The 24271-nt window shown below is 42.1% G+C and overlaps 1 protein-coding gene and 1 pseudogene across 15 annotated transcripts in view; both read right to left on the bottom strand.

The window, feature by feature from the left end:
- The window catches only part of LOC111529800, a 712005-nt pseudogene that overhangs the window by 269716 nt on the left and 418018 nt on the right, over nucleotides 1–24271 (bottom strand). The window lies entirely within an intron of this gene.
- MARCHF8 (membrane associated ring-CH-type finger 8) overlaps nucleotides 1–24271 on the bottom strand; it is a 148404-nt gene that overhangs the window by 28809 nt on the left and 95324 nt on the right. For all 14 annotated transcript variants that reach the window (XR_003306642.1, XR_003306643.1, XM_023196752.2 and 11 more), the window contains one exon: nucleotides 17863–17913. Coding sequence is in view for 12 of the 14 variants with exons in the window: in XM_023196752.2 (XP_023052520.2) it covers nucleotides 17863–17913 (51 nt within the window). In the remaining 2 variants the exon portion in view is untranslated. The remainder of the gene's footprint in view (nucleotides 1–17862; nucleotides 17914–24271) is intronic.

Genomic DNA, 24271 nt, shown 5'->3' with positions numbered 1-24271 from the left:
AAACTTGTTGGCCACAGGACCTCCTTAACACTCTTAAAAATTACTGAGGCCCCCACAAAGAGCTTTTGTTTACACAGGTTCCATCTCTCCATCTTTGCTATATTAGAACATCTTAAAACACAGGAACATATTCCACCAGCTAAGGAAGATGTTATCTTGCATGTTGCTTAGCTTCTGGAAACTCCACTGTATGCTTGTGGGAGAATGAGAGTCAAAAATGCATATAATCTTAGTATAATTGGGAAAATGTTTTAAACCTGCCCCTCTTCCACCTTCAGGAGACTGAACCAAAATTCAAACAAAAACTAAACTGTAACCAGTCAGATGAAAAAGTACTGCAAAGACAGAAATTTTGCAAAAGGGGAGCTGAACAGAAACAACTGCCTCAGTGCTCTGTCAGGGATTCAAGTGAGGCTCAGTGGTGCTGAGGCCACCTGATGCCATGCAACTCCTCCAATTCATTCCCTTGTTTTTGTCACTTAGGAATAAGTATCCTGTTTTGGGACAGCTGTTTTCTTCAGAATAAATTAATAAAGCATATTTTGCCTTATTTGTAATCCGTAAGGTCTGAGTAACCTGAGCGTGTCACTGGTCAACTCTGCATTCAGAAACAGAAAGAAGCAAACTCTGGTCTTGACAATCACATCCAGGCCTGCCCTCGTGTAGTAAAAGTAGGTCAGCAAGAATTCCCTGTAAGGAATGTCCATCTGATATGTGGCATTCTGCTGTATCTCATCCCTGTCTAATGGCAACAACAACCAGAAAATATTCAGGAGGCCTAGGAGGGTCAGTGCTCAAATTCATTGAGATGTGCTTGCCAAGCAATAGAGCAATCATTTCAAGTGCTCATTAAACATGTCCAGACTGATTCGACCCAGGAATATTTGATTAACAAGAGGTACATATCACAGTCTGCAAGGCCCCGGTCTTGGGCAACTGCCAGAGCCTACAGAGCCAGGCTGGCTGGTGGGCTGGGGCAGAGATGCCTGTGCTACGGGCTTCCACTGCCTTCTCCCTGGGTAAGTGCTGCCAATCATGAACTTGCTCAAGAAATTGTGTCACCTGGACCAAGTCTGATTCCCAGGGTTGAATGAGAAGGCTTCCCTGGATGTAAAATAACATTGTGTCTATGTACTGCCCTTTTTGCACCACAATCTTCCTCTGAGAGGCCTCAAGAGAGGCTCCAAGAAGTCCAGCCCCTATGATTAGCCTAGCCTAGGCCAATTCCTGGTATTAAAGAAATTCCAGCTGAATAGAGTGGGTATAAGCCTCCTCAGGGAATTTCAATCGGCCTCTAAAGGAGTTTAGGTCAAAGTACTCACACGAACAGCCACAGCCAACACAATCTTGTGGTTACAGGCACCCGCAATGGAGTGAAATGAAAGCCATCACCTCCACCATTGAAGATGCCTTTCATTGTCTACCTAAAGTACTGGACTTTCCAAGTAGGTGACAAATGATCTTTCTACTACCGTTTAACCTCATCCTGGCTGGCTGCTTTCCACCCCTCACACCTGCTTTACATATCCTATCCTGAGCCACATCTTCTCTGAGCAGCCCTTCAACTTGGGTTCCCGGTAATTCTCTACCTAAGCTCCTTACTGTTCCTTTTGTAGGAATTCTCTCCATCCGTGGTATCGTATGGAGGTCTGCGTACTTCCCTCTGCTGTTTGGTTCAGCATTCAAAGCACAATTTCTGGCACACAGTTAGGTGCTGGATAAAATGTGAATGCGTGCAATCCTCATAAACTCTGCGTGCCCTCCTTGTCTCCATGTTAGAGATGAGATGTATTGTCAAATGGTAAGACAGCCTACAGGTAGGGGCAGTGGTGGCACAGGACACAACGTCCTGAACAGGCAGTCACCTCACGTCACCTGAGTCCACCCTGAGGCCATGCCCAGTACACTGTGCATTACGCCTGCCAGCCATGCTCTATGGCTTCCTGGTACCCCTGAGACAATGGCCCCTTGATAGGCAAAGGCTCACAGCAGAGATGGAAAGTGGGCTTGCCCCATCCCCACCCCTCCCTTCTCTCTACCACACAGCCTCCTGAATACCCGTCTCTGTCAGAGCTCTATCTCACAAAGGGCTGTCACAATGAGTTTAGGTGATATACTGAAGAACATGTTTTTTAATAGTTATATTTTCACATTAAAAAGCTAAACAATCAAAATCTAGAGGAGGGGCTTCAAGATGGCTGACTAGAGGCATCTGGTACTTCCCTCCTCTACAAAGAAGAACCAAAATAGCCAGAAGAATCAGACTTCGAATAAATCATCTAAGAGAGAACATGCATTCAACAGAGAAGTGACAGAAAACACCTAGAGCAGGCAAGGAAAGGGAAGTCAGGCAAGGCAGCCGAGAGGTTCCCCAGTGTGGGGAAAGGGGAAGCAAGTAATCCCCAGCGGTCCACATTCCCACCATGCACTCCTGCAATCCCAGCCATGACAGAGCCCTAGACCCTCACAGGCCTTGAGGCTAACAGACGGAGCTTCCTGGAGATGAAGAGAAGGCATTGCTCCAGGGAGAGAGCTCATGATGGGTCCCACATACCCCTGGAGTCCAAGGCAGCTGCAAGAAGACACCATACTGAGAGCCCAACCCTCAGGAGACTGCATCCTGCTGGGGGCCCAACAATCCCTGCTTCTCCACATTTCTGGAACCCCACTAACATTCCTCACCACAACCATTGCAGCAGCTAGCTGCTGCTGCCAGGGATGAAGGGCAAGCCATTTGACAAAGACCCTGCTGCCCCCCAGCAGTGAAACCACTGCACGTTTTCACAAGCGCCAAAGACAAAGTGAGCAAAGTGTGCACTCCCCAGCCACTGCCATATAGCTACTGCCACTGAAAGCAACCCCACTCTCCCCAGTAGTAGGACTGCAGTACAGCCATTGCTGCCTCCACCAGAGCATTCTGCCAGGGCCTTGGAATCACCCAGTCCCCGCCCAACACTGCGAGAGCCTGAATGCATCCCTGGGTGGACTGAAGTATGTCCTACCCAGTTTCTGAGTAAACCATCCTGGGGCCTGGGGACTGCCCAAGCCCATTCCACCACTATTGGAACCTGAGCATTCCGCTTGGGCATCTGAGGTCAGGCACACCCAACCTACCATTACCACCACATCTAGCACCCAATTGAGTACACACTTGGGCCTGAAGACTGGTTCACCCAGCCCATCACAGCCACTGCCGACATCAGTGCAAACTGCTTGGGAGCCAGAGGGTTGTCTTGCCACTGCTGCTGCCATCACCCATATCATGCCTGCTGCCCAGGGGCCCAAGAATTCACCCACCCACCCAGCTCGCCACTGCCACTACCAGCATTTGAGCAAGCTATAGGGAGGCCCCCCAAAACTAACCCATCTGACCCGCTAACACTGGTGCCAGTATAAACTGCACTGAGGCCCAAGGGCAGGCATACTCACCCCACTACTGCCACTACTGGGAACAAGGACAGGCCAACCTGGTATCCCTGTCCCCAGCAAAACTTCACTACAGCCTCCACCATACCCTAAGATACTGAGGAAATCACAGACACCACTGACATGATTCATAGCCAAAGAAATAATACCACGACTACACTACTACACACAATGAGAATCAAAGCTAAAGTGCCCTGCACAATCAACACCATAGACACACCCTCAGGAAAAACTCCTCTCCTACAACAGCAAATTAAGAAAACTAGTAAGAGACTGTTATACCAGATGTGCAGAGATTAACATAAGGACACAAGAAATGAAAAATCAAGGAAATATGACACCCATAAATGAACATAATAATTCTCCAGCAGTAGATTCCAATCAAAAAGAAATTTATGAAATCCCAAAAAAAAATTCAAAATAATGATATTAAAACTCAGTGAACACTGGGCATGGTGGCTCTCACCTGTAATCCCAGACTTTGGGAGCCCCAGGCAGGAGGATTGCTTGAGGCTAGGAGTTCGAGACCAGTCTGAGCAACACAGCAAGACCTCGTCTCTATAAAAAATAAAAATAAAAATTAGCTGGGCATGGTGATGTGTGACTGTAGGCCCAGCTACTCAGGAGGTTGAGGTGGGAGGAATGCTTGAGCACAGGAACTGGAAGCTGCAGCGAGCTATGATCACACCACTACACTCCTGCCTGGGCAACAGAGCAAGATCCAGAAGCTCAGTGAGATACACAGGAATACAGAAAAACAATACAAAGAAATGAGAAATGCAATTAAGGATATGAATGAAACATTTTCCAAAAATACATTATAAAAAAGAACCAAACAGAAATTCTGGAACTGAAAAATTCATTACCTGAAATACAAAATACACTTGAAATACTCAACAAATAGAATAGATCAAGTAAGAGAAATAATTTCAGAATTTGAAGACAGGTCTTTTGAAATAATCCAGTAAGACAAAAATAAAATAAAAAAAGCAATAGAAAAGAATGAACAAAGCATTCATGACATACGGGACACCATGAAATGATCAAATATTCAAATTTTCAGTCTCTCAGAAGACAAACAGAAAACAAAAATATGGAATATCTAACAAAATAATAGCTGCAAACTTCCCAAATCTTGCAAAACATTTAGACCTCTAGATATAAGCAGCTCAGAGATACCCAAATATAATTCAAGGTCTCCTCCACAGCACATTATAGTCAAACAGTCAAAAGTCAAAGACAAATAGAGAAGCCTAAAAACAGCAAGAAAAAAACATCTAGTCATTTATAAGTGGACCCCCATCAGACCAATAGGAGACTTGTCAGCAGAAGCCTTATAGGCGAGGAGAGAATGGGATGATATATTCAAAGTACTAAAAGAAAAAAAAAAAAGCCAGCCAAAGATACTATACCCAGCCAAGTTATCACTCATAAATGAGAAGAAATAAAGTCCTTCCCAGACAAGCAAAAGCTGAGGGAATTCACCATTGGATTGGTCCTATAAGAAATGTTTAAGGGAATCCTACACATGGAAGCACAAGAACAATATCTGCCATCATGAAAACATACCAAAGTATAAAACCTACTGGTAGAGCAAACACACAAATAAGGAAGAGAAAGGACTCAAATGTTACCATTACAGAAACCCACCAAACCACAGTGATAAACAGTAAGAAAGAAGGAAAGAGAGGATATACAAAACCAGAAATTATTTAATAAAGTCAGAGGAATAAGCCCTCACATATCAATAGTTACCCTGAATGTAAATGAATTAAACTTTCCACTTGAAAGATAAAGACTGGCTGAATGGATTTAAAAAACCATTACTCAACTATATGCTGTGTGCAAGAAACTCATCGCACCTGTACAGATACATATAAACTGAAAGTACAGGGATGAAAAAAGATATTCCATGCAAATAAAAACCAAAAGCAAGTAGGACTAGCTATACCTATATCAGATAAAACAGACTTTAAGTCAAAAACAGTAAAAAGAGACAAAGAGAGTCATTATATAATAAAGGAATGAATTCATCAAGAGGCTATAACACTTCTACATATATCTGCACCCTACACCAGAGCACCCAGATGTATAAAGCAAATATTATTAAATCTAAAGGGAGAGACAGACTTCAACACAATAATAGTTGGGGACTTCTCAACACCCCACTCCCATCATTAGACAGATCATCTAGGCAGAAAATGAACAAACATTACATTTAAACTGCATGTTAGGACAATGGACTTAACAGTTACAGAACGTTTCATCCAACAACTACAGAATACACATTTCTCAGCACATAGACCATTCTTCAGGATAGGCCATATGTTAGGACACAAAACAAGTCTCAACGAAGTTTTTAAAAACTGAAATCATGTCAAGTATCTTTCTCAGATCACAATAGTATAAAACTAGAAATCAACTAGAAACTGTACAATTACATGGAAATTAAACAACATGCTCCTCAATGACCACTGGGTGAAGGAACAAATTAAGGAAAAAACATAAAAATATCTTAAATAAAAATTGAAATAAAACATACCAAAACCTATGGGATACAGCAAAAGCAGTGCTAACAGGGAAGTCCATAGCAATAAACACCTACATCAAAAAAGTAGAAAAATTTCAAACAATCAAAGGATGCACCTCAAGGATCTAGAAATCCAAGAAAAAACCAAATCCAAAATTAGTAAAAGGAAAGAAATAATAAACATTAGAGGAGAACTAAACTAAATAGGGGCCAAAAAACATACAAAAGGATCAATGAAACAAAAAATTAATTTTTTGAAAAACTAAAACTGATAGACTAGCTAGACTAACCAATAAAAAAAGGCAGAAGACCTAAATAAAATCTGAAATGAAAAAGGAGACATTACAAATGATAACACAGAAATACAAGAGATCATCAGAGACTATTATGAACTATATGCTATCAAACTGGAAAACCTAGAGGAAATGGATACACACATAACCTACCATGATTGATCAGGAAGAAACAGAAAACTTGGACAGATAAGAAGTATTGAGATTTAAAGAGTAATAAAAAGCCTCCTAACAACGAAAAGTCCAGGATTGGATGGCTTCACTGCCAAATTCTACCAAACTTTCAAAGAAGAACAATTCTTCTATCTATTCCAAAAAATTGAAAGAGAGAATTCTCTTTAACTCATTCTACCAGCATTATGCTGATACCAAAACCAGACAAGGACACAACAAAGAAAACTACAGGCCGATATCCCTGATAGCCATAGATGCAAAAATCCTCAACAAAATACTAGTAAAGCAAATCCAATTGCACATGAAAAAGACAGTACACGATTAAGGGAATTTATCCCAAGGATGCAACGGGTCTTTCATCACATGCAAATCAATAAATGTGATACATCACGTAAACAGAATGAAGGATAAAACCATATGATCATCTCAATAGAAGCAGAAAAAGCATTTGATAAAATTCAACATTCCTTCATGATTAAAACTCTCAACAAACTAGGCAAAGAAAGAAATACCACAATATTAATAAAGGCCATATATGACAAACCCACAGCTAACATAAATCTGAATGGGGAAAAGTGAAAGAAAGCCTCCCCTCTAAGAACTGCAACAAGACAAGAATGCCCACTGATACGGTTTGGCTGGGTCTCCACCCAAACCTCATCTTCAATTGTGGCTCCCATAATTCCCACATGTTGTCGGAGGGACTCAGTGGGAGATAACTGAATCATAGGCGCAGTTTCCCCCATACTGTTCTCATGGTAGTGAATAAGTCTCATGAGATCTGATGATTTTGTAAGGGGAAGCCCCTTTCACTTGGTTCTCATTTCTCCCTTGTCTGCCACGATGTAAGTAAGACATGCCTTTAATCGTTCCCCATGATTGTGAGACCTCCCCAGCCATGTGGAACTGTGAGTCCATTAAACCTCTTTCACTTTAAAAATTACCCAGTCTTGGGTATGTCTTTATCAGCAGTGTGAAAACAAACTAATACAGTAAATTGGTACCAGTAAGTGGGGTGCTGCTATAAAGATACCTGAAAATGTGGAAGCAACTTTGGATCTGGGTAACAGGCAGAGGTTGGAACGATTTGGAGAGCTCAGAAGAAGACAGGAAAATGTGGGTAAGTTTGGAACTTCCTAGACACTTGTTGAATGGCTTTGACCAAAATGTCGATCATGATATGGACAATAAAATCCAGGCTGGGATGGTCTCAGATGGAGATGAGAAACTTGTTGTGAACTGGAGTAAAGGTGACTCTTGCTATGTTTTAGCAAAGAGACTGGCAGCATTTTGAGCCTGATGTGTGGAACTTTGAACTTGAGGGAGATGATTTAGGGTATCTGGTGGAAGAAATTTCTAAGCACCAAAGCATTCAGGAAGTGACCTGGGTACTGTTAAGAACATTCAGTTTTAAAAAGTTTTAAAAGCATTCTCAGAGAAACAGAGAATAAAAGCAGAAAATTTGTGACCTGATGATGCGATAGAAAAGAAAAACCCAGGCTGGGCACAGTGGCTCACGCCTGTAATCCCAGCACTTTGGGAGGCTGAGGCAGGCGTATCATGAGGTCAGGAGATTGAGACCATCCTGGCTAACATGGTGAAACCCCATCTCTACTAAAAACACAAAAAATTAGCCAAGCATGGTGGTGGGCGCCTGTAGTCACAGCTACTTAGGAGGCTGAGGCAGGAGAATGGTGTGAATCCATCCAGGAGGCAGAGCTTACAGTGAGCTGAGATCGCACCACTACACTCCTGCCTGGGCGACAGAGCAAGACTCCATCTCAAAAAAAAAAAAAAAAGAAAAGAAAAACCCATTTTCTGAGGAGAAATTCAAGCCAGGTGTGGAAATTTGCATAAGTAACGAACAGCCAAATGTTAATCACCAACTCAATGGGGAAAATGTCTCAAGGGCATGTCAGAGATCTGTGTGGCAGCCACTCCCATCACAGGCCCAGAGGCCTAGGAGGAAAAAAAATGGTTTCAAGGGCTGGGCCCAGGGCCCCCTTGCTGTGTGCAGCCTAGAGACTCGGTGCCCTGCATCCCAGCCACTCTAACCAAAGGTTACAAGCAGCCAGGGTATAGTTCACGCCATGGCTTCAGAGGGTGCAAGCCCTAAGCCTTGGCAGCTTCCATGTGGTGTTGAGCCTGTAGGTACACAAATGTCAAGAATTGAGATTTGGGAACTTCCACCTAGATTTCAGAGAATGTATGGAAATGTCTGGATGTTCAGGCACTGGTATGCTGCAAAGATGGAGCCCTCATGGAGAACCTCTGCTAGGGCAGTGTGAAAGGGAAATGTGGGTTGCAAGCCCCCACACACAGTCCCCACTGGGGCACTGCCTAGTGGAGCTGTGAGAAGAGGGCCACCATCCTCCCTGACTCCAGAATGGTATATCCAGGTGCACAGCTTGCACTGTGCACCTGGAAAAGCTGCAGACACTCAATGCCAGCTCATGAAAGCAGCCAGGAGGGGGGCTATACCCTGCAAAGCTACAGGGACAGAGTTGCCAAAGGCAGTGAGAGCCCACCTCTTGTATCAGCACGACCTGGATGTGAGACATGGAGTCAAAGGAGATCATTTTGGAGCTTTAAGAATGGACTGACCCATTGGATTCTGGACTTGCATGGGACCTTTAGCCCCTTTGTTTTGGCCAGTTTCTCCCATTTGGAATGGGTGTATTTATCCAATGCCTGTGCCCCCATTTTATCTAGAAAGTAACTAACTTGGTTTTGATTTTTACAGGCTCACAGGTGGAAGGGAGTTGCCTTGTCTCAGATGAGACTTTGGACTGTGGACTTTTGAGTTAATGCTGAAATGAGTTAAGACATTGGGGGACTGTTGGGAAGGCACGGGTGCTTTTGAAATGTGAGGACATGAGATTTGGGAGAGGCCAAGGGCAGAACAATATGGTTTGGCTGTGTCCCCACCAAATCTCATTTTGAATTGTAGCTCCCATAATTCTCATGTGTCATGGGAGGGACCCAGTGGGGGATAACTGAATCATGGCGGGTGGTTTCCCCCATACTGTTCTTGTGGTAGTGAATAAGTCTCATGACATCTGATGGTTTTATAAGGGGAAACCTCTTTCACTTGGTTCTCATTTCTCCCTTGTCTGCTGCCATGTAAGACGTGCCTTTCGCCTTCTGCCATGATTGTGAGGCCTCCCTAGCTACATGGAACTGTGAATCCATTATACCTCTTTTTCTTTAAAAATTACCCAGTCTCAGGTATGTGTTTATCAGCAGCGTGAAAATAGACTAATACACCCACTTTCACCACTCCTGTTCAACACAGTACTGGAAGTCCCAGTCAGATCAATCAGTCAAGAGAAATAAATAAAAGGCATTCAAATTGGAAAAAAGTAAGTTAACTTGTCCTTTTTTGCAGATGATATGATTTTATACCTAGAAAAATCTAAAGGCTCCATTAGAAAATTTAGATCTGATAAATTTGGAAAAGTTATAGGATACAAAAATAAACATACAAAAATCAGTAGTGTTTCTAAATACCAATAATGAACTAGTGGAGAAAGAAATAAAAAAGGCAATCCCATTTAAAATAGCTATACAAAATAAAATACCTAGAAATCAATTTAATCAAAGAGGTCAAAGACCTTGCAAGAAAAACTACAAAACACTAATGAAAGAAGCTGAAGAGGACACGAACAAATTGAAAGATATACCATGTCCACAGATCAAAAGAATTAATGTCATTAAAATGACCATACTACTCAAAGCAATCTACAGATTCAATGCAATCACTATAAAAATGTCAATGTCGGGGAGGGGGGAGGGGGGAGGGATTGCATTGGGAGTTATACCTAATATAAATGATGAATTGATGGGTGCTGACGAGTTGATGGGTGCAGCACACCAACATGGCACAAGTATACATATGTAACAAACCTACATGCTATGCACATGTACCCTAGAACTTAAAGTATAATAATAATAAAAAAAAATGTCAATGTCATTTTACACAGAAACAGAAAAAACAATCCTAAAACCATATGGAACCAAAAAACAGCACAAATAGCCAAAACAATCGTAATAAAAACAAACAAAGCTGAAGGGATCATACTGCCCGACTTCAAAGGATATTACAAGGCTATAGAAACCAAAATAGCATGGTGTTGTTATAAAAACAGATACAGGCCAGGAGTGCTGGCTCACACCTGTAATCCCAGCACTTTGGGAGGCCAAGGCAGGTGGATCACCTGATACCAGGAGTTCAAGACCAGCCTGGCCAACATGGTGAAACCCCATCTCTACTAAAAATACAAAAATTAGCTGGGCTTGGTGGTATGCACCTGTAATCCCAGCTAATCAGGGGGCTGAGGCAGGGAGAACTGCTTGAACCCAGGAGGCAGAGGGTGCAGTGAGCCAAGAGAGTGCCACTGCACTCCAGCCTGGGTGACAGAGCAAGACTCTGTCTCAAAAAACAAACAAACAACAACAACAAAACCCAGATACACAGAACGATGGAACAAAATCAACAACACAGAAATAAATCCATGTATTTACTGAGAACTGATTTTCAACAAAGGTACCAAGAACACGCATTAGGGAAAGGACACCCTCTCAATAAATGGTGCTGGGAAAATGAGAGATCCATACGCAGATGAATGAAACTGAAGTCCTTTCTCTCATCACACACAAAAATCAACTCAAGATGGATTAAACACTCAAACATAAGACCTGAAACTATAAAACTATTAGAAGAAAACACAAGGAGTAAACTTCAAGACACTGATCTAGGCAATGATTTTATGGCTAAGACCTCAAAAGCACAGGCAACAAAACCAAAAACAGACAAAAGGGACTCTATTAAACTGAAAAGCTTCTGCGCGGCATAGGAAACAATCAACAGAGTGAAGACACAACCTGCTGAATGGGAGAAAATATGTGCAAACTAGCCATTGAACAAGGGACTAATATACAGAATATGTAAGAAACTCAACATTAAAAACACAAACAATCCCATTAAAAACTGGGCAAAGGACACAATCAGACAGTTCTCAAAAAAAGACATATAAATGACCAACAGCTGCCTGAAAAACTGGTCAGCATCACTAATCATCAGGGAATAACAGATGTTGGTGAAGATGCAGAGAAGAGGAAACTCTTACGTATTGTTGGTGGGAATGTAAATTAGTACAGCCAGTATGAAAAATAGTATGGGAATTCTTCAAAAAACTAAAAATAGAACTACTATATAATACAGCAATCTCACAACAGAGTATTTCCCCAGAGGAAAATAAATTAGTATTATCAAACAGATATCTGTACTCCCATGTTTATCGTAGCACTATTCACAAAAGATTTGGAATCAGCTTAAGTGTCCATCAATGGACAAACAGGTAAAGAATTTGTGACATACATACACAATAAAATACTATTCAGCCATACAAAAAGAATGAAATCATGTCATCTGTAGCAACATCGATGGAGGTCATTATGTTAAGTGAAATAAGCCAGACAGACAATATAATAATAAGCCAGAAAGACAAATATTACATGTTCTCACTCACATGTGGGAGCTAAAAAATGTGATCTCATGGAGGTAGAAAGTAGAATTATATGTACCAGAGGCTGGGAAGGGTGTGCATGGAGTGAGGAGTGGGGGATAAAGAGAGGTTGGTTAATGGGTACAAAAATACAGTTAGACAGTCACAATAAGTTCTAAAGTTCAATAACAACAGAGTAGGGTGACTACAGTTAACAATATATTATGTACTTCAAAATAACTAAAAGAGAGGTTTAAAATGTTTCCGACACATAAACATGATAAATATTCACAGTGAGGGACACCCCAAATACCCTGACTTGATCATTATATTGTCTATGCATGTAACAAAATATCAGAGGTACCCCATAAATATGTACAAATAAACTAAAAAAAGAAAACCAATCAAATGTGATCTCAGATACTACACAATGATATAAAACTTTGAGTCTGTTCTTTAGAAAATGATTAAGCAAACAGCAGCAAGGGAAGTACACAGGGTGAGGACTGAGTGTGGACTGGGGATCTGGGGAACATCCTCCAGAACGGCTCAGCTAGCCCACAAGGTCAAGGACACTGCAGTGAGGTGACGGCCTGGGCAAGATGCATGTGGGTTTCATGGGGGCTGCATTCCAGTGCCCGTCTTTGTATAAGCATGTCACCTGTGGGACTCAAACTGCCTCAAACTTCTCCAAGCACTCAGTCAATTAAACAGATTTTTTTCCTAGGGAGGACATTCTGCTGCTTCTAAAAATACAAGATATTCTACACATTGCTATCATTACAAACTGTGATAGGTGCTATGAAGAAAAAGAATAACAAAATCCAAATGGGTGATAAAATTTAGATTAAGGGGAGGGTGTCAAGGGTAAGCGCCTCTAAAGAAGCTAAGAACTGAAGGAGAAATGAGTTAGGAATTTTAGCCATTCATCCCTTTTAGCAAAAAAGGGATAAGATTGGGAGACGCCTCTCGGACAAAACAGCATGTGCAAAGGTGCGCAGCTAGGAATTTGGCTTGTTTGAAAATTGTCAAGGTAGTCACCATACCTAGATCATCATGACCTAGGGGATATTGCACAGGATCAGGTTCCAAGTGGCCAGGCCCAGGTCACCTTAGATCTGACAGCTAAAGGTAGTGTAATCAGAAACACTGAAGAATTGAAAACAGAAGCATTAGGATTCTATTTACTGGCTGCTGGGTGCTAGATGGTTTGTGATAGATTCTTGAGAAGCTACTGCAGGAGTTTAGGAGGCCTGGGCCTGGGAAGTGGCTGGGATGAAGAGGGATAAACAATGGGCTGGGCATCAAGTGTCTAGCAGAACACTATGCAAACATTCACTCAACATGTACTGACAACCTCCAGGGCTCCATTCCATCACTGGCTCTGCAGATTTAGGGGTAAACAAAGCATGGCTCTACACTCGTGGAGGTTATATGAGGGGTGAAGGCGCAACGGAAAAAAATTCATGAAAACCCAGGCAGTGATAAGTGCAATCTTGAAAAATAAAAGGAAAAGGTGTCTTTGGACCCCTTAGGACATTAATTGGAGGTGACAAATTTCATGAAATCCCTTGGTAACAGAGGCTCAACAAATGATATCCATTAACATTGTACTATCAATACAAAATAAGTATTGGGTGAAGACTTCGCCATTGCAATTGCTTAAATATCCCAATATGCTTCTTTTATTAACTCTTTAAGGGGATCAAATCCAGCTGCCCATTTTGAAGAGAGGCAAGCCACCACAGACCCAGCAGCCTCATAAACATCCCATCCAACCTACCTGCTTCCTTCTTTGAAAATGGAGCCTGGTTTTTAAAGTCAATATGCTTGCAATACACACTGAGACACTCTGTAACAAAATCTAGATGGAATACTAGGAGGCAGGATTAAAGGTTTATTTTTTACCTCTTTTCAGCCTCTAAATTTATGCCAGCAAGAGATGAACTGCAGAAGCATAAAGCAGACTGCAGTGACTGGCTAATGTGCTGACCACAGCTGGGGTCTAAGAGTCAACGGGGATTTCAGGTAGCATAAAGTATGTCCACATTGTGGCCTCCTTTAATCTCAAGAGTATGTCTGCTATTCTGAAGATACGATTTTACATGTCACTGCCTAAAACTGGGTTCAAACAGCAGGTTCATTTAATAAATACTCCAATAAAAAAACTGACTTCTCAAAAACAGTTATCTTCCACAGGGGGCCTGCCCTTCCTTCCTCAGTCCCACTGAACTGAGGGACTCAACATGTACTGACAACCTCCAGGGCTCCATTCCATCACTGGCTCTGCAGATTTAGGGGTAAACCACCTTATACAGCATGCTAACAATCTTCATTACAAAGGGGTACACTTTGCAAGAGAATTTCATGTTGACAGGTTAACCAGGAAGTTCTGTGAGTAATCAAATGTTCTAAAGGCTCACTCCACTCAGATTCTCTCCAATGACCCTAGTAAGCATCCCAGAACTCACTGGACACAGTAAGTGTCCACTCACAAACAGCACACAGTAAAAATGTATGCAAGAAGGGGCTGGGCACAGTGGCTCACCTGTAATCCCAGCACTTTGGGAGGCCAAGATGGGTGGATCACGAGGTCAGGAGCTTGAGACCAGCCTGACTAACATAGTGAAACCCCATCTCTACTGAAAATACAAAAATTAGCTGGGCGTGGTGGCATGCACCTGTAATCCCAGCTATTCAGGAGGCTGAGGAAGGAGAATTGCTTAAATCCAGAGGCTGCAGTGAGCCAAGATTGTGCCATGGCACTCTAGCCTGGGTGACAGAGTGAGACTCTGTCTTTAAAAAAAAAAAAAAAAAATGCAAGAAGGAAAAAATAATATATGGTTCTCCATTGTTCAGCAATAAATAATAAAGCTACCATTAAATGAACTATCCTGGCCCAATCAACCTAACATCACCAGGATTCAATGAAGTTTGACAAGAGTCAGGTTTGCTGGCTCAGTGTAATAGGTGAGCTGCCCCATGGCTCCATGCAAACATTAATCCCAAGACTCGGAACAACCCTGAAGGTTATATTATTACCCTACCTTTTTTTTTGTTTGTTTGTTTGTTTTTGAGACAGAGTTTTGCTCTTGTTGCCTAGGCTGGAGTGCAATGGCATGATCTCAGTTCACTGCAACCTCCGCCTCCTGCGTTCAAGTGATTCTCCTGCCTCAGCCTCCCAAGTAGCTGGGATTGCAGGTGTGCACTACCACACCTGGCTATTTTTTGTATTTTTAGTAGAGATGGGGTTTCGTCATGTTGGCCAGACTGGTCTCAAATTCCTGACCTCTGGTGATCTGCCCACCTCGGCCTCCCAAAGTGCTGGGATTACAGGTGTGAGTCACCCTGCCTGGCTTACCCTACTTTTACTGATAACTAAATTAAAGTTCAGAGAGATGTCCTTTTTCAAAATCACATGGCTAGTAAGTCATCATCCATGTTAACTCCAAAACCCTTACAAAGTTCAAAATACCCACAACCCAAGCCAAGACGATAGCCTTTCCTCTAGACTTTTTAAAATGGTGGTTTGCAAACTTTTTTTTTTTAACTATAGGAAGAAGTTTCCTTTAAATAAAATGTGACTGAAATCCATGAACGAACAGGTACATATTTAAGGCATAAGATGTCCTCCTTCAGAACTGCCCTTGGCTACTAGCTACTAGGGCAAAGCAACATGTGCTACTGAGTATTTTTTAACACGTTTAATTCAACTTAAGCAAACAGGCCATCTGCAGCTGCACCTTCTCACTTTTCTCCATGCTTAGACACTGATCAGATCCTTTGGAAGGTGCAAAAATGGGCAGCAATGGTTTACCACTGCATAGTTCTAGCACTGCAGCATTGCTGGCCAAAGGGACAGCAAAAGAAAAGAAATGGAGGTTGGATGGGAAAAAATATTTTGTGAAAGGTATTCCTATTTTTAAAGCAAAATTAAGTGGAAAAATAATATAATTAGATTACAAATATTTTTTTTTTTTTTTTTTTTTTTTTTTTTGACGGAGTCTCGCTCTGTCGCCCAGGCTGGAGTGCAGTGGCCGGATGGATCTCAGCTCACTGCAAGCTCCGCCTCCCGGGTTTACGCCATTCTCCTGCCTCAGCCTCCCGAGTAGCTGGGACTACAGGTGCCCGCCACCTCGCCCAGCTAGTGTTTTGTATTTTTTAGTAGAGATGCGGTTTCACTATGTTAGCCAGGATGGTCTCGATCTCCTGACCTGGTGATCCACCCGTCTCGGCCTCCCAAAGTGCTGGGATTACAGGCTTGAGCCACCGCGCCCGGCCACAAATACTTCTAAGAACAGATGAATGTCTTAAGAAGGTTTGCCAGAGTTTACTTTTAGTTTTAAAAAATAAGGTGACCTGAATGAAAACATATGTGTAGTCAGTACATTAAAATGGCATATAATGTAACTGTTGATTTCAGAGTATCTAGGAGGCCTGAGACAGCAGATTTTGTCACTTGTTCAAATCCTCCCAGCTGAATCTATGTTGTGTTTGGCCATATGCCAAAAACATGGGGAACAGGTTCACCCTTGCAAAGAACTTTCATGGCCATAACTGTATGGTAAAGGGGTTGGCCAGAGTCAATGTCTGGGCTGTGAGAGGAGCACTGTCTGGGAGCAAGCGCACTGCATCAGATACACTCTGCTGGTTCCTAGGTCATACCCTGGCAGCCAGTGTGCTGCTGGTGGGCTAAAGTGACCACACTACAGGTGAGCAGATGTTGCTGGATGGCTGATTCACTTCCCAAGCCCTCCTTTCCCTAGCTGCCTTCTAGCTAGAGGTGGCCTGTGATCCAGTTCTGGCCAGGGAGATGTAAGCAGATTTCAGGCGGCCAGGTGGGACTTCTGGGAAAACTTTTGGCTTCCTGCTGAAAATGGTGACTCTCAGCTAACAGACCTCTTAATCCTTGATCATTCCTCTAATTCCTGCCAAGGCCACAACCACAATGCCTGAAGGTCCAGCTCTCATCGTGAGACCATCTGTCAAGTAGGAGGTAGCACAGACAGGAAAGAGCTTGAGTCCCTGGCAACATCTGTTGCAGGGAGCCAAAGGCCCATGGGACGTGACCAACTCAGCATCCCACTGGAGGCTATATGATCAAAGAGCAAACCGTTTATCATGAAAGCAGGATATGAGCAACTCACGACTGCTCCTGACGACTGCTCCTGCTGACAGAAGGTTTGGTGGAGGCAATCACTTCCTGGAGCCGAGATTAGCTACTGCGACATCTAGAGCCTGTTGTTTGAGGAATGCAGTCTTGAAAGCCTACTCTAGACTGAGCAGCTGACCACTTCTTCCACCCCCCTTCTCACTATCTGTTTTGCCTAATAAATACGGAGGGCTGTGTAAAGCTCAGGGCCCTTGTCCACTAGAGCCAAGGTGCTCCCGACTCCTTTTTCCAAATATAAACTTTTGTCTCTTGTCTTTTATTCCTGCATTTGCCCCTTGTTCAGTCCCCCTAGGTCCGTGCAGGTTACACAGTGGCACCCCAAACAGCCACAGAATTGGGTACACTACAATCTGTGAGCAAGTCAGCCCTGGACCACCCACCTCCAGACACCTTGTCAACTGAACCACATAAATCCATAATTATTTAAGTCACCACATTTAGCTTTTTGTTACTTTCAGTCAAATGCATTCCTAATTGTGGCAACAGACTCTCCTGTGCCTGAGATTTCTTCTGCCTTAAAGTATATGGTTTTCTGGAAAAAATGGAATTTTCTCCTAGAAATCACTTCCCCCTACACACACTCAAAATTGCCTTACCAGAAAAACATAACTGCCACATACCTCTTATGGTCCCAGAACAGATTATAGAAATGTATTGAGAACTCTGATGTCTTTTCAAAAAAAAGAGTATGAATACATGTAAGGCGTAAGAACACAAAAGCCTCAAGGTAATAAATAACATTTTTCAGTGGCACTCTACCTTAGAAATGTTGCTTGAATGACTCATGGAATGTCCCAAAGTCTTCTCAGTCTGCAAGAAAATCAAACAGGTTTTAATTATCAATCTTTGATTAAAATATGCAAAGAACAAGTAATTGATCATAACAACCCTACTGACAAATCATTCCCTGAACTAGAATTTGCAAAGCACAACCTACTATATACTAGATCTATGTAGCCAGGCAGTAAATATTGCACATTTGGGCAAAATGAATAAAACAATAGTCCCTGTCCTAAAGGATTTAACTTTTTATTTAAAATATTTAAATTTTTTTATTATCAGGAAAAAATAAGAGTTTAGAATTCGCTGTCAAAATAAGATGGTATTAAGTGTCTTAAGTCACACTTCATGTGGAGGTTCAGATGGTGATAAGTGTCTTAAGACACATTTCAAGTGGAGAGGCTGCATGCTCAGTTGTATGTGACACAGTCCACATTATGAGGAGCCACTGTGAAAGAGCGAAGAAAGTGGGACAGCTGACCAGCCCTGGGGTGTCTGGCTAACAAAGTGCTGAATACTCAATAGGGACATCACACAGCTCACATCTCCTTCAACTCAGTTTCTTCTCCTGGAGCAGGGAAATCTGGGAGCCACGCTAGCCTCCTTCCTCTCATGCCCCTCCACATTCAGTCACATAGTCTTGTATCAAATTCTTCCTCCTCTCAATCACAACTCATTTTCATTTTTATTGTCAATGCTTTAGTTTAGATTCTCTTCATTTCTCAGCTAGAATTCTTGAAGAATAACATCCCACCTGGCCTTTTTACCTTTAGGTTGACCTCCCTGATACACAACTATCATAGGCTACACTGTGTATTCCCCTCCCTTCTGTGAAAATTTAGATGTTGATGTCCTAAACTTGTTCCTCAGAACATAATTATTTGGAATAGGGCCTTTAAAGATGTAATTAAGTTTACATGACATCAATAGTAGTCCCAGCTACTCAGGAGGTGACCCTAATCCTACTGGACTCTAATCCAATAGGACTGGTGTCCTTGTAAGAAGAGGAGATTATGACACAGACACACACAGATAAAAGACAATGTGAACACAGAGGGAGAAGACGGTCATCTACAAGCCAAGGAGAAACCAGCCCTGCTGCCACCTCCATCTTGGACTTCCAACCTCCAGACTATAAGAAAATAAATTTCTGTTGTTTAAGCCACCTTCTGTATGGCACTTTGTTATGGTAACCCTCAAACAACTATGATCATCTTCCATCCTACAACTTTCTTTAAAAAAAAAAAAGTGAACATTCTAAACATAAATCTGATTTTTAAAAATAAAGCCATTTTCCTGCATCTACTCATTCTTGCTCTAAACCCAAATGAGTAACAAAAACTACTGCCTAAAGAAGAGAAGATCTTACTTGTATTTCCTTACTCTATTCCCTAAGCTGGGAGTGCAGTGGCATGACCATGGTTCACTGCAGCCTTGACCTCTTGGGGTCAAGTGATCCTCCTGTCTCAGCCTCCTGAGGAACTGGGACTATTAAATATTTTTTAGTATTTTAGTATCCTGCCTGACTAAATATTTTGTGTAGAGACAGGGATCACTCTGTCACCCAGGCTAGAGTGTAGTGGCACAATCATAATAATGGCTCACTGAAGCCTCAACCTCCTGGGCTCAAGTGATCCTCCCACCTCAGCCTCCTGAGTAGCTAGGACTACAGGTATGTGCCGCCATGTCTAAGTATTTTTTGTAGAGACAGGGTCTCGCTATGCTGCCCAGGCTGGTCTTGAACTCCTGGCCTCAAGTAATTCTCCCATCTGAGCTTCTCAAAAGACTGGAATTATAGGCGTGAGCCACCATACTTGACCTGTTTCTTCATCTTAAGGCAGTCAATTGGTAAATTATAAAGTATGCTCAAATAGGTGTTGGGAGAATGTCACCAAAGAATGCTTCTAAAAGACCAAGTTTCACTCTAGGAGGCCGAGGCGGGCAGATTGCGCGAGGTCAGGAGTTCGAGACCAGCCTGACCAACGTGGTGAAACCCCATCTCTACTAAAAACACAAAAATTAGCCAGACATGGTGGCATGCACCTATAATCCCAGCTACTTAGGAGGCTGAGGCAGGAGAATCGCCTGAAACTGGGAGGCGGAGGTTGCAGTGGGCTGAGATAGCGCCACTGTACCGCACTCCAGCCTGGGCAACAGAGCGAGACTCCTTCTCAAAAAAAAGAAAAAAAAAGGACCAAGTTTAACTAGCAATTTAATTCAATCATGTTATTCACACATTCATTCACTGGGAATGAAAGCTCCCTGTCCAGAGAACAAGTAATCTGAGTTTCATTCATTAGTCAAGAATGTACCTATAGGTAAACACAGGGCACTGCTGTGAGTCTCAATTTTAAGGCCAAGCTACTGGTGACCTACTATTAACTTTTAGTGTAGTCTACTAAGTTAAAACAAAGATACCATAAGCCTTGGATTATCTATACAGAAAGCCAATTATAACCACTGCCACATTACTTACTATCTCACAAGGAATGGTTGGTTTGACACCATACAGAGAAATACTAAGAGAAGCGATAAATCATATCCTCAGACCTTTTTGACATTAATTATTCAACAGAGAATGGATATTTGGGTGAGGGAGACCTACCTGCTAAGTTAACATTATAAATCCAGATTGAGAGCTAAAGCTGTTCCTTACCCTTTAAGAAATAAATTTGATAATGTAAGCTTTTATTTTGTTTTCTTGTTAGAACAATTCATATTTTACATTGGTAAAACCAAATAAGTAACAAACCCCAGAAGACACACATGTTGTAAAGCCTGAAACCTGTCAATATTTGACAAGATCCACTACTTGGTAGGATCTCAACAGTTCAGTTCCAGCAGACCATCTTTTATTTTCCCCCAATAAACACTGCTTTTTTTTTTTTTTTGAGACAGAGTCTCACTCTGTTGCCCAGGCTGGAGTACAGTGGTGCGATACCGGCTCACTGCATGCTCCGCCTCCTGGGTTCACGCCATTCTCCTGCCTCAGCCTCCCAAGTAGCTGGGACTATAGGCGCCCGCAACCACGCGCAGCTAATTTCTTGTATTGTTAGTAGAGACGGGGTTTCACCATGTTAGCCAGGATGGTCTCGATCTCCTAACCTCGTGATTCGCCCGCTTCGGCCTCCCAAAGTGCTGGGATTACAGGCGTGAGCCACTGCACCCAGCCTAAACATTGCTCTTTAAATGTCCATTTATTTGGACTTAAAATATATAGTTCAGGACAACAGAGATATTTTCCAGAAAGCAAATCCCAAGACTCATTCAAATCAGTCATTCTTTCCACACTTATTTACTATGCAACTAACTATGTGCAAACAAACTGTGTCAGGCACAGAATATGAACAAAAATCTCACTCCTAACCATGTGCCAATGATGATATTGAGAATCCCTTATGTGAAATGCTTGGAACCAGAAGTGTTTCATATTTCTGAGTTTTTTGAACTTTGGAATATTTGCATTATACTTACTGGTGGAGCATCCCAAATCTGAGAATTCAAAATCTGAAAGGTGACAATGAGTATTTACTTTGAGTGTCATGCTGGAATTCCAAAGTTTCAGATTTTGAAGCATGCTGGATTTCGAGTTTTTGGATTAGGGATGCTCAATGTGTATTACCACTGAACTCCTCTGAAAAAGTGTTTTGGTGAGAAACATCCAAACTAGGGAAGAGCTTAAGAACGACATAAAAGAAGCACATACAAGTACGACACCACTCTGCCCTATAGTCAGAATGGTATCTTGGTTCTGAATGAGAAATAAAGTTTGCCAAGCGATGATGTAAAGAAGTGGAATTAGACATACCAAAGAGAAAAAAGTTCCAGTTCAAGCCCAAACTAAGCTTCAATGCCCAAGTAATAAAAATCTTGGCAAATTATTTACAGCTCTTTAACACATTCAGTCACTGCTTACTGGATACCACCATCTTGTGACCCCAGGAGAGATGGAAGCCTCGCTGCACCTTCCTTACTTCCTCAGAAAAGGTACTAGGAGATGCCACACACTTCCCTGGCTTTCATCTCCACATCCCTCTGGTGGGCTCTTTACATCTACATTAAACATGAGAGCTCCTCCCAACACAGCCCCATGCCCTCTAGATTTCATCTGTTTTCTCCTTAGCCAGTGCTTCTCCAACTCTGGACACTTAATCATTTAGGGATCTGATAAATGTAGATTGTGGTTTGTTAGATCTAGGGTGGATTGAGATTTCTGCATTTCCAAAAAGCTCCCAGGTGACTCCCATGCTGCTGTCCCCAGACCACAGTTTGGGGTGCAAGTTTTCATTCCAAATCCTGAACCAGAAAAATCAATAAAGGCTATGAGTTTCGTTTGTTTGTTTTTAAGACAAGGTTTCTCCATGTTGTCCAGGCTGGAGGGCACTGGCTATTCATGGGTACCATCATGTCATACTACAGTCTCTAAATCCTGGGCTCAAGTGATCCTCCCACCTCAACCTACCAAGTAGCTGAGACTACAAGCATACTACTGCATCCAATTTATGACTCATGTTTTAAAAAGCAAATCATGACTACTTTAAAAGTAAATTCCTATGTAAAAGATGGCTATGAGCCCACAATAGAGTTAGAAGAAATAAATCAATCAGGCAACACAGCGATACAGATTGGGAAAGACTGAGTCTGAGGGTGTGAGAAAACAAAGTTTTCTTAATGTAAGAAGCTACCAGATCACAAAGGGAAGCTATGCTGAAGAATAAGGCACATTTTACAATTTAATCAGTGCTGTCAATGATGTTTTGCAAGTCCATATGTGGCTCCAATAGAATGTACTTGTGGATAGGCGTCAAGGCATAAAACTCACACAAACCAAATACACCCTGGAAAGTAGAAACCAATAATTATCAAGAAGACAATGAGGTGAGATGCTAAGCAACTTTTTGGGATTCTGTATGAAAGAGTCAAACAATAGGACTTCATTATGTGGGGTTTTCCTGAAACTCTGACCAGGACTGGTCCTTAAAAAACAAACAAAATATGTGGGCAATGAACACAGCTAACTGCATACTCAATACCCATCTCCCTTTGTCCCCAGCAAAAGAACCCTGACTTTGTCCTTAGCAGCAAAAAACTCAGTTAAAAGTTCTCATTTTCCCACACTACTTTGCAGTTAAGGAAAAATATTAAATATATAAAAAGTTCTTTTGAAAGAAATTAACTAAAGATTTTCTGGGAAAACATTTTGCTTTCCTGATATTGCCATTGCCCATTTCTCTGGAATTCCTCCTCCCTCAACCAGCCTGGAAAATAGATGTAATACCAGGAAGTAAAGCAATTCACTCTGGGACTATGAAGAAGTTACTAGAAGTCTGAAACCTTTTGGTCTCAGGTCCCCTTTATCCTGTAAAAAATGATTAAGGGCCAGGCATGATGACTTACACCTGTAATCCCAGCACTTGGGAGGCCGAGGTGGGAGGACCACCTGAGGTCAGGAGTTTGAGACTAGCCTGGCCAACATGGTGAAACACCATCTCTACTAGAAATACAAAAATTAGCTGGGTGTGGTGGTGTATGCCTGTAATGACAGCAACTTGGGAGGCTGAGGCAGGAGAATCACTTGAACCTGAAAGGCGGAGGTTGCAGCGAGCCGAGATCACACCACTGCACTCCAGCCTGGGCAACAAGAGCAAAACTCCATCTCAAAAAAAAAAAAAAAAAAAAGATTAAGGACTCCCAAAACCTTTGGATTATGTAGGGTTTCATCTATGGATATTGTCATATTAGAAATTAAAATTAACAGTGTAAAAAATATATCTCTTAATTCATTTAGCATTAGCAATAAACCCAGTAAATATAAGTAACATTTCAATGAAGTTAACTATTTTCTCAAAAAAACAAAAATTAGTGAGCAGAGTGGTACTCTTTTACATTTCTGTAAATCGCATTGTTTAATAGAAGACAGCTAGATTCCTGCATCTGTTTTCATATTAAATCTCTTCTGATCTGTTGCTTTTGTGAGGACCTATTCAAAACTCAGAGTTGATATAATCATGATTTGAAGCTGAAGACATCTGATATTCAATGAATGCAGGAAGAAGCCTTCTCCATACTTCCCTTATATGATTAAAAGCAGAAACTGTGACAAATGAGGCTGCCACAAATTCCCTCTTCAAGGGTTTACTCCCAGGAAGGAGATCGAGAGTAAATCTACTATAATTCCCCTGTCCAGGAAGACTTTTATGGCCATGAAGAAGAAGAAAAGACACTCCCATCTGCACAAACATTATCACAAGCTTTCTTATCTCTTAATTTGTTAGGAAGGGAGGGGAGGGGAGGAGAGGGGAGGCAGGCAGGAAGGTGGGGAGGGGATGGGGGAGGAGGGGAGGAGAGGAGGGGAGGGGAGGAGGGGAGGAGGGGAAGGGAGGGGAGG

Source organism: Piliocolobus tephrosceles, chromosome 9, assembly GCF_002776525.5.
Source record: "Piliocolobus tephrosceles isolate RC106 chromosome 9, ASM277652v3, whole genome shotgun sequence".
NCBI lineage: Eukaryota > Metazoa > Chordata > Mammalia > Primates > Cercopithecidae > Piliocolobus > Piliocolobus tephrosceles.
This window is presented reverse-complemented; position numbering and strand designations above follow the sequence as displayed.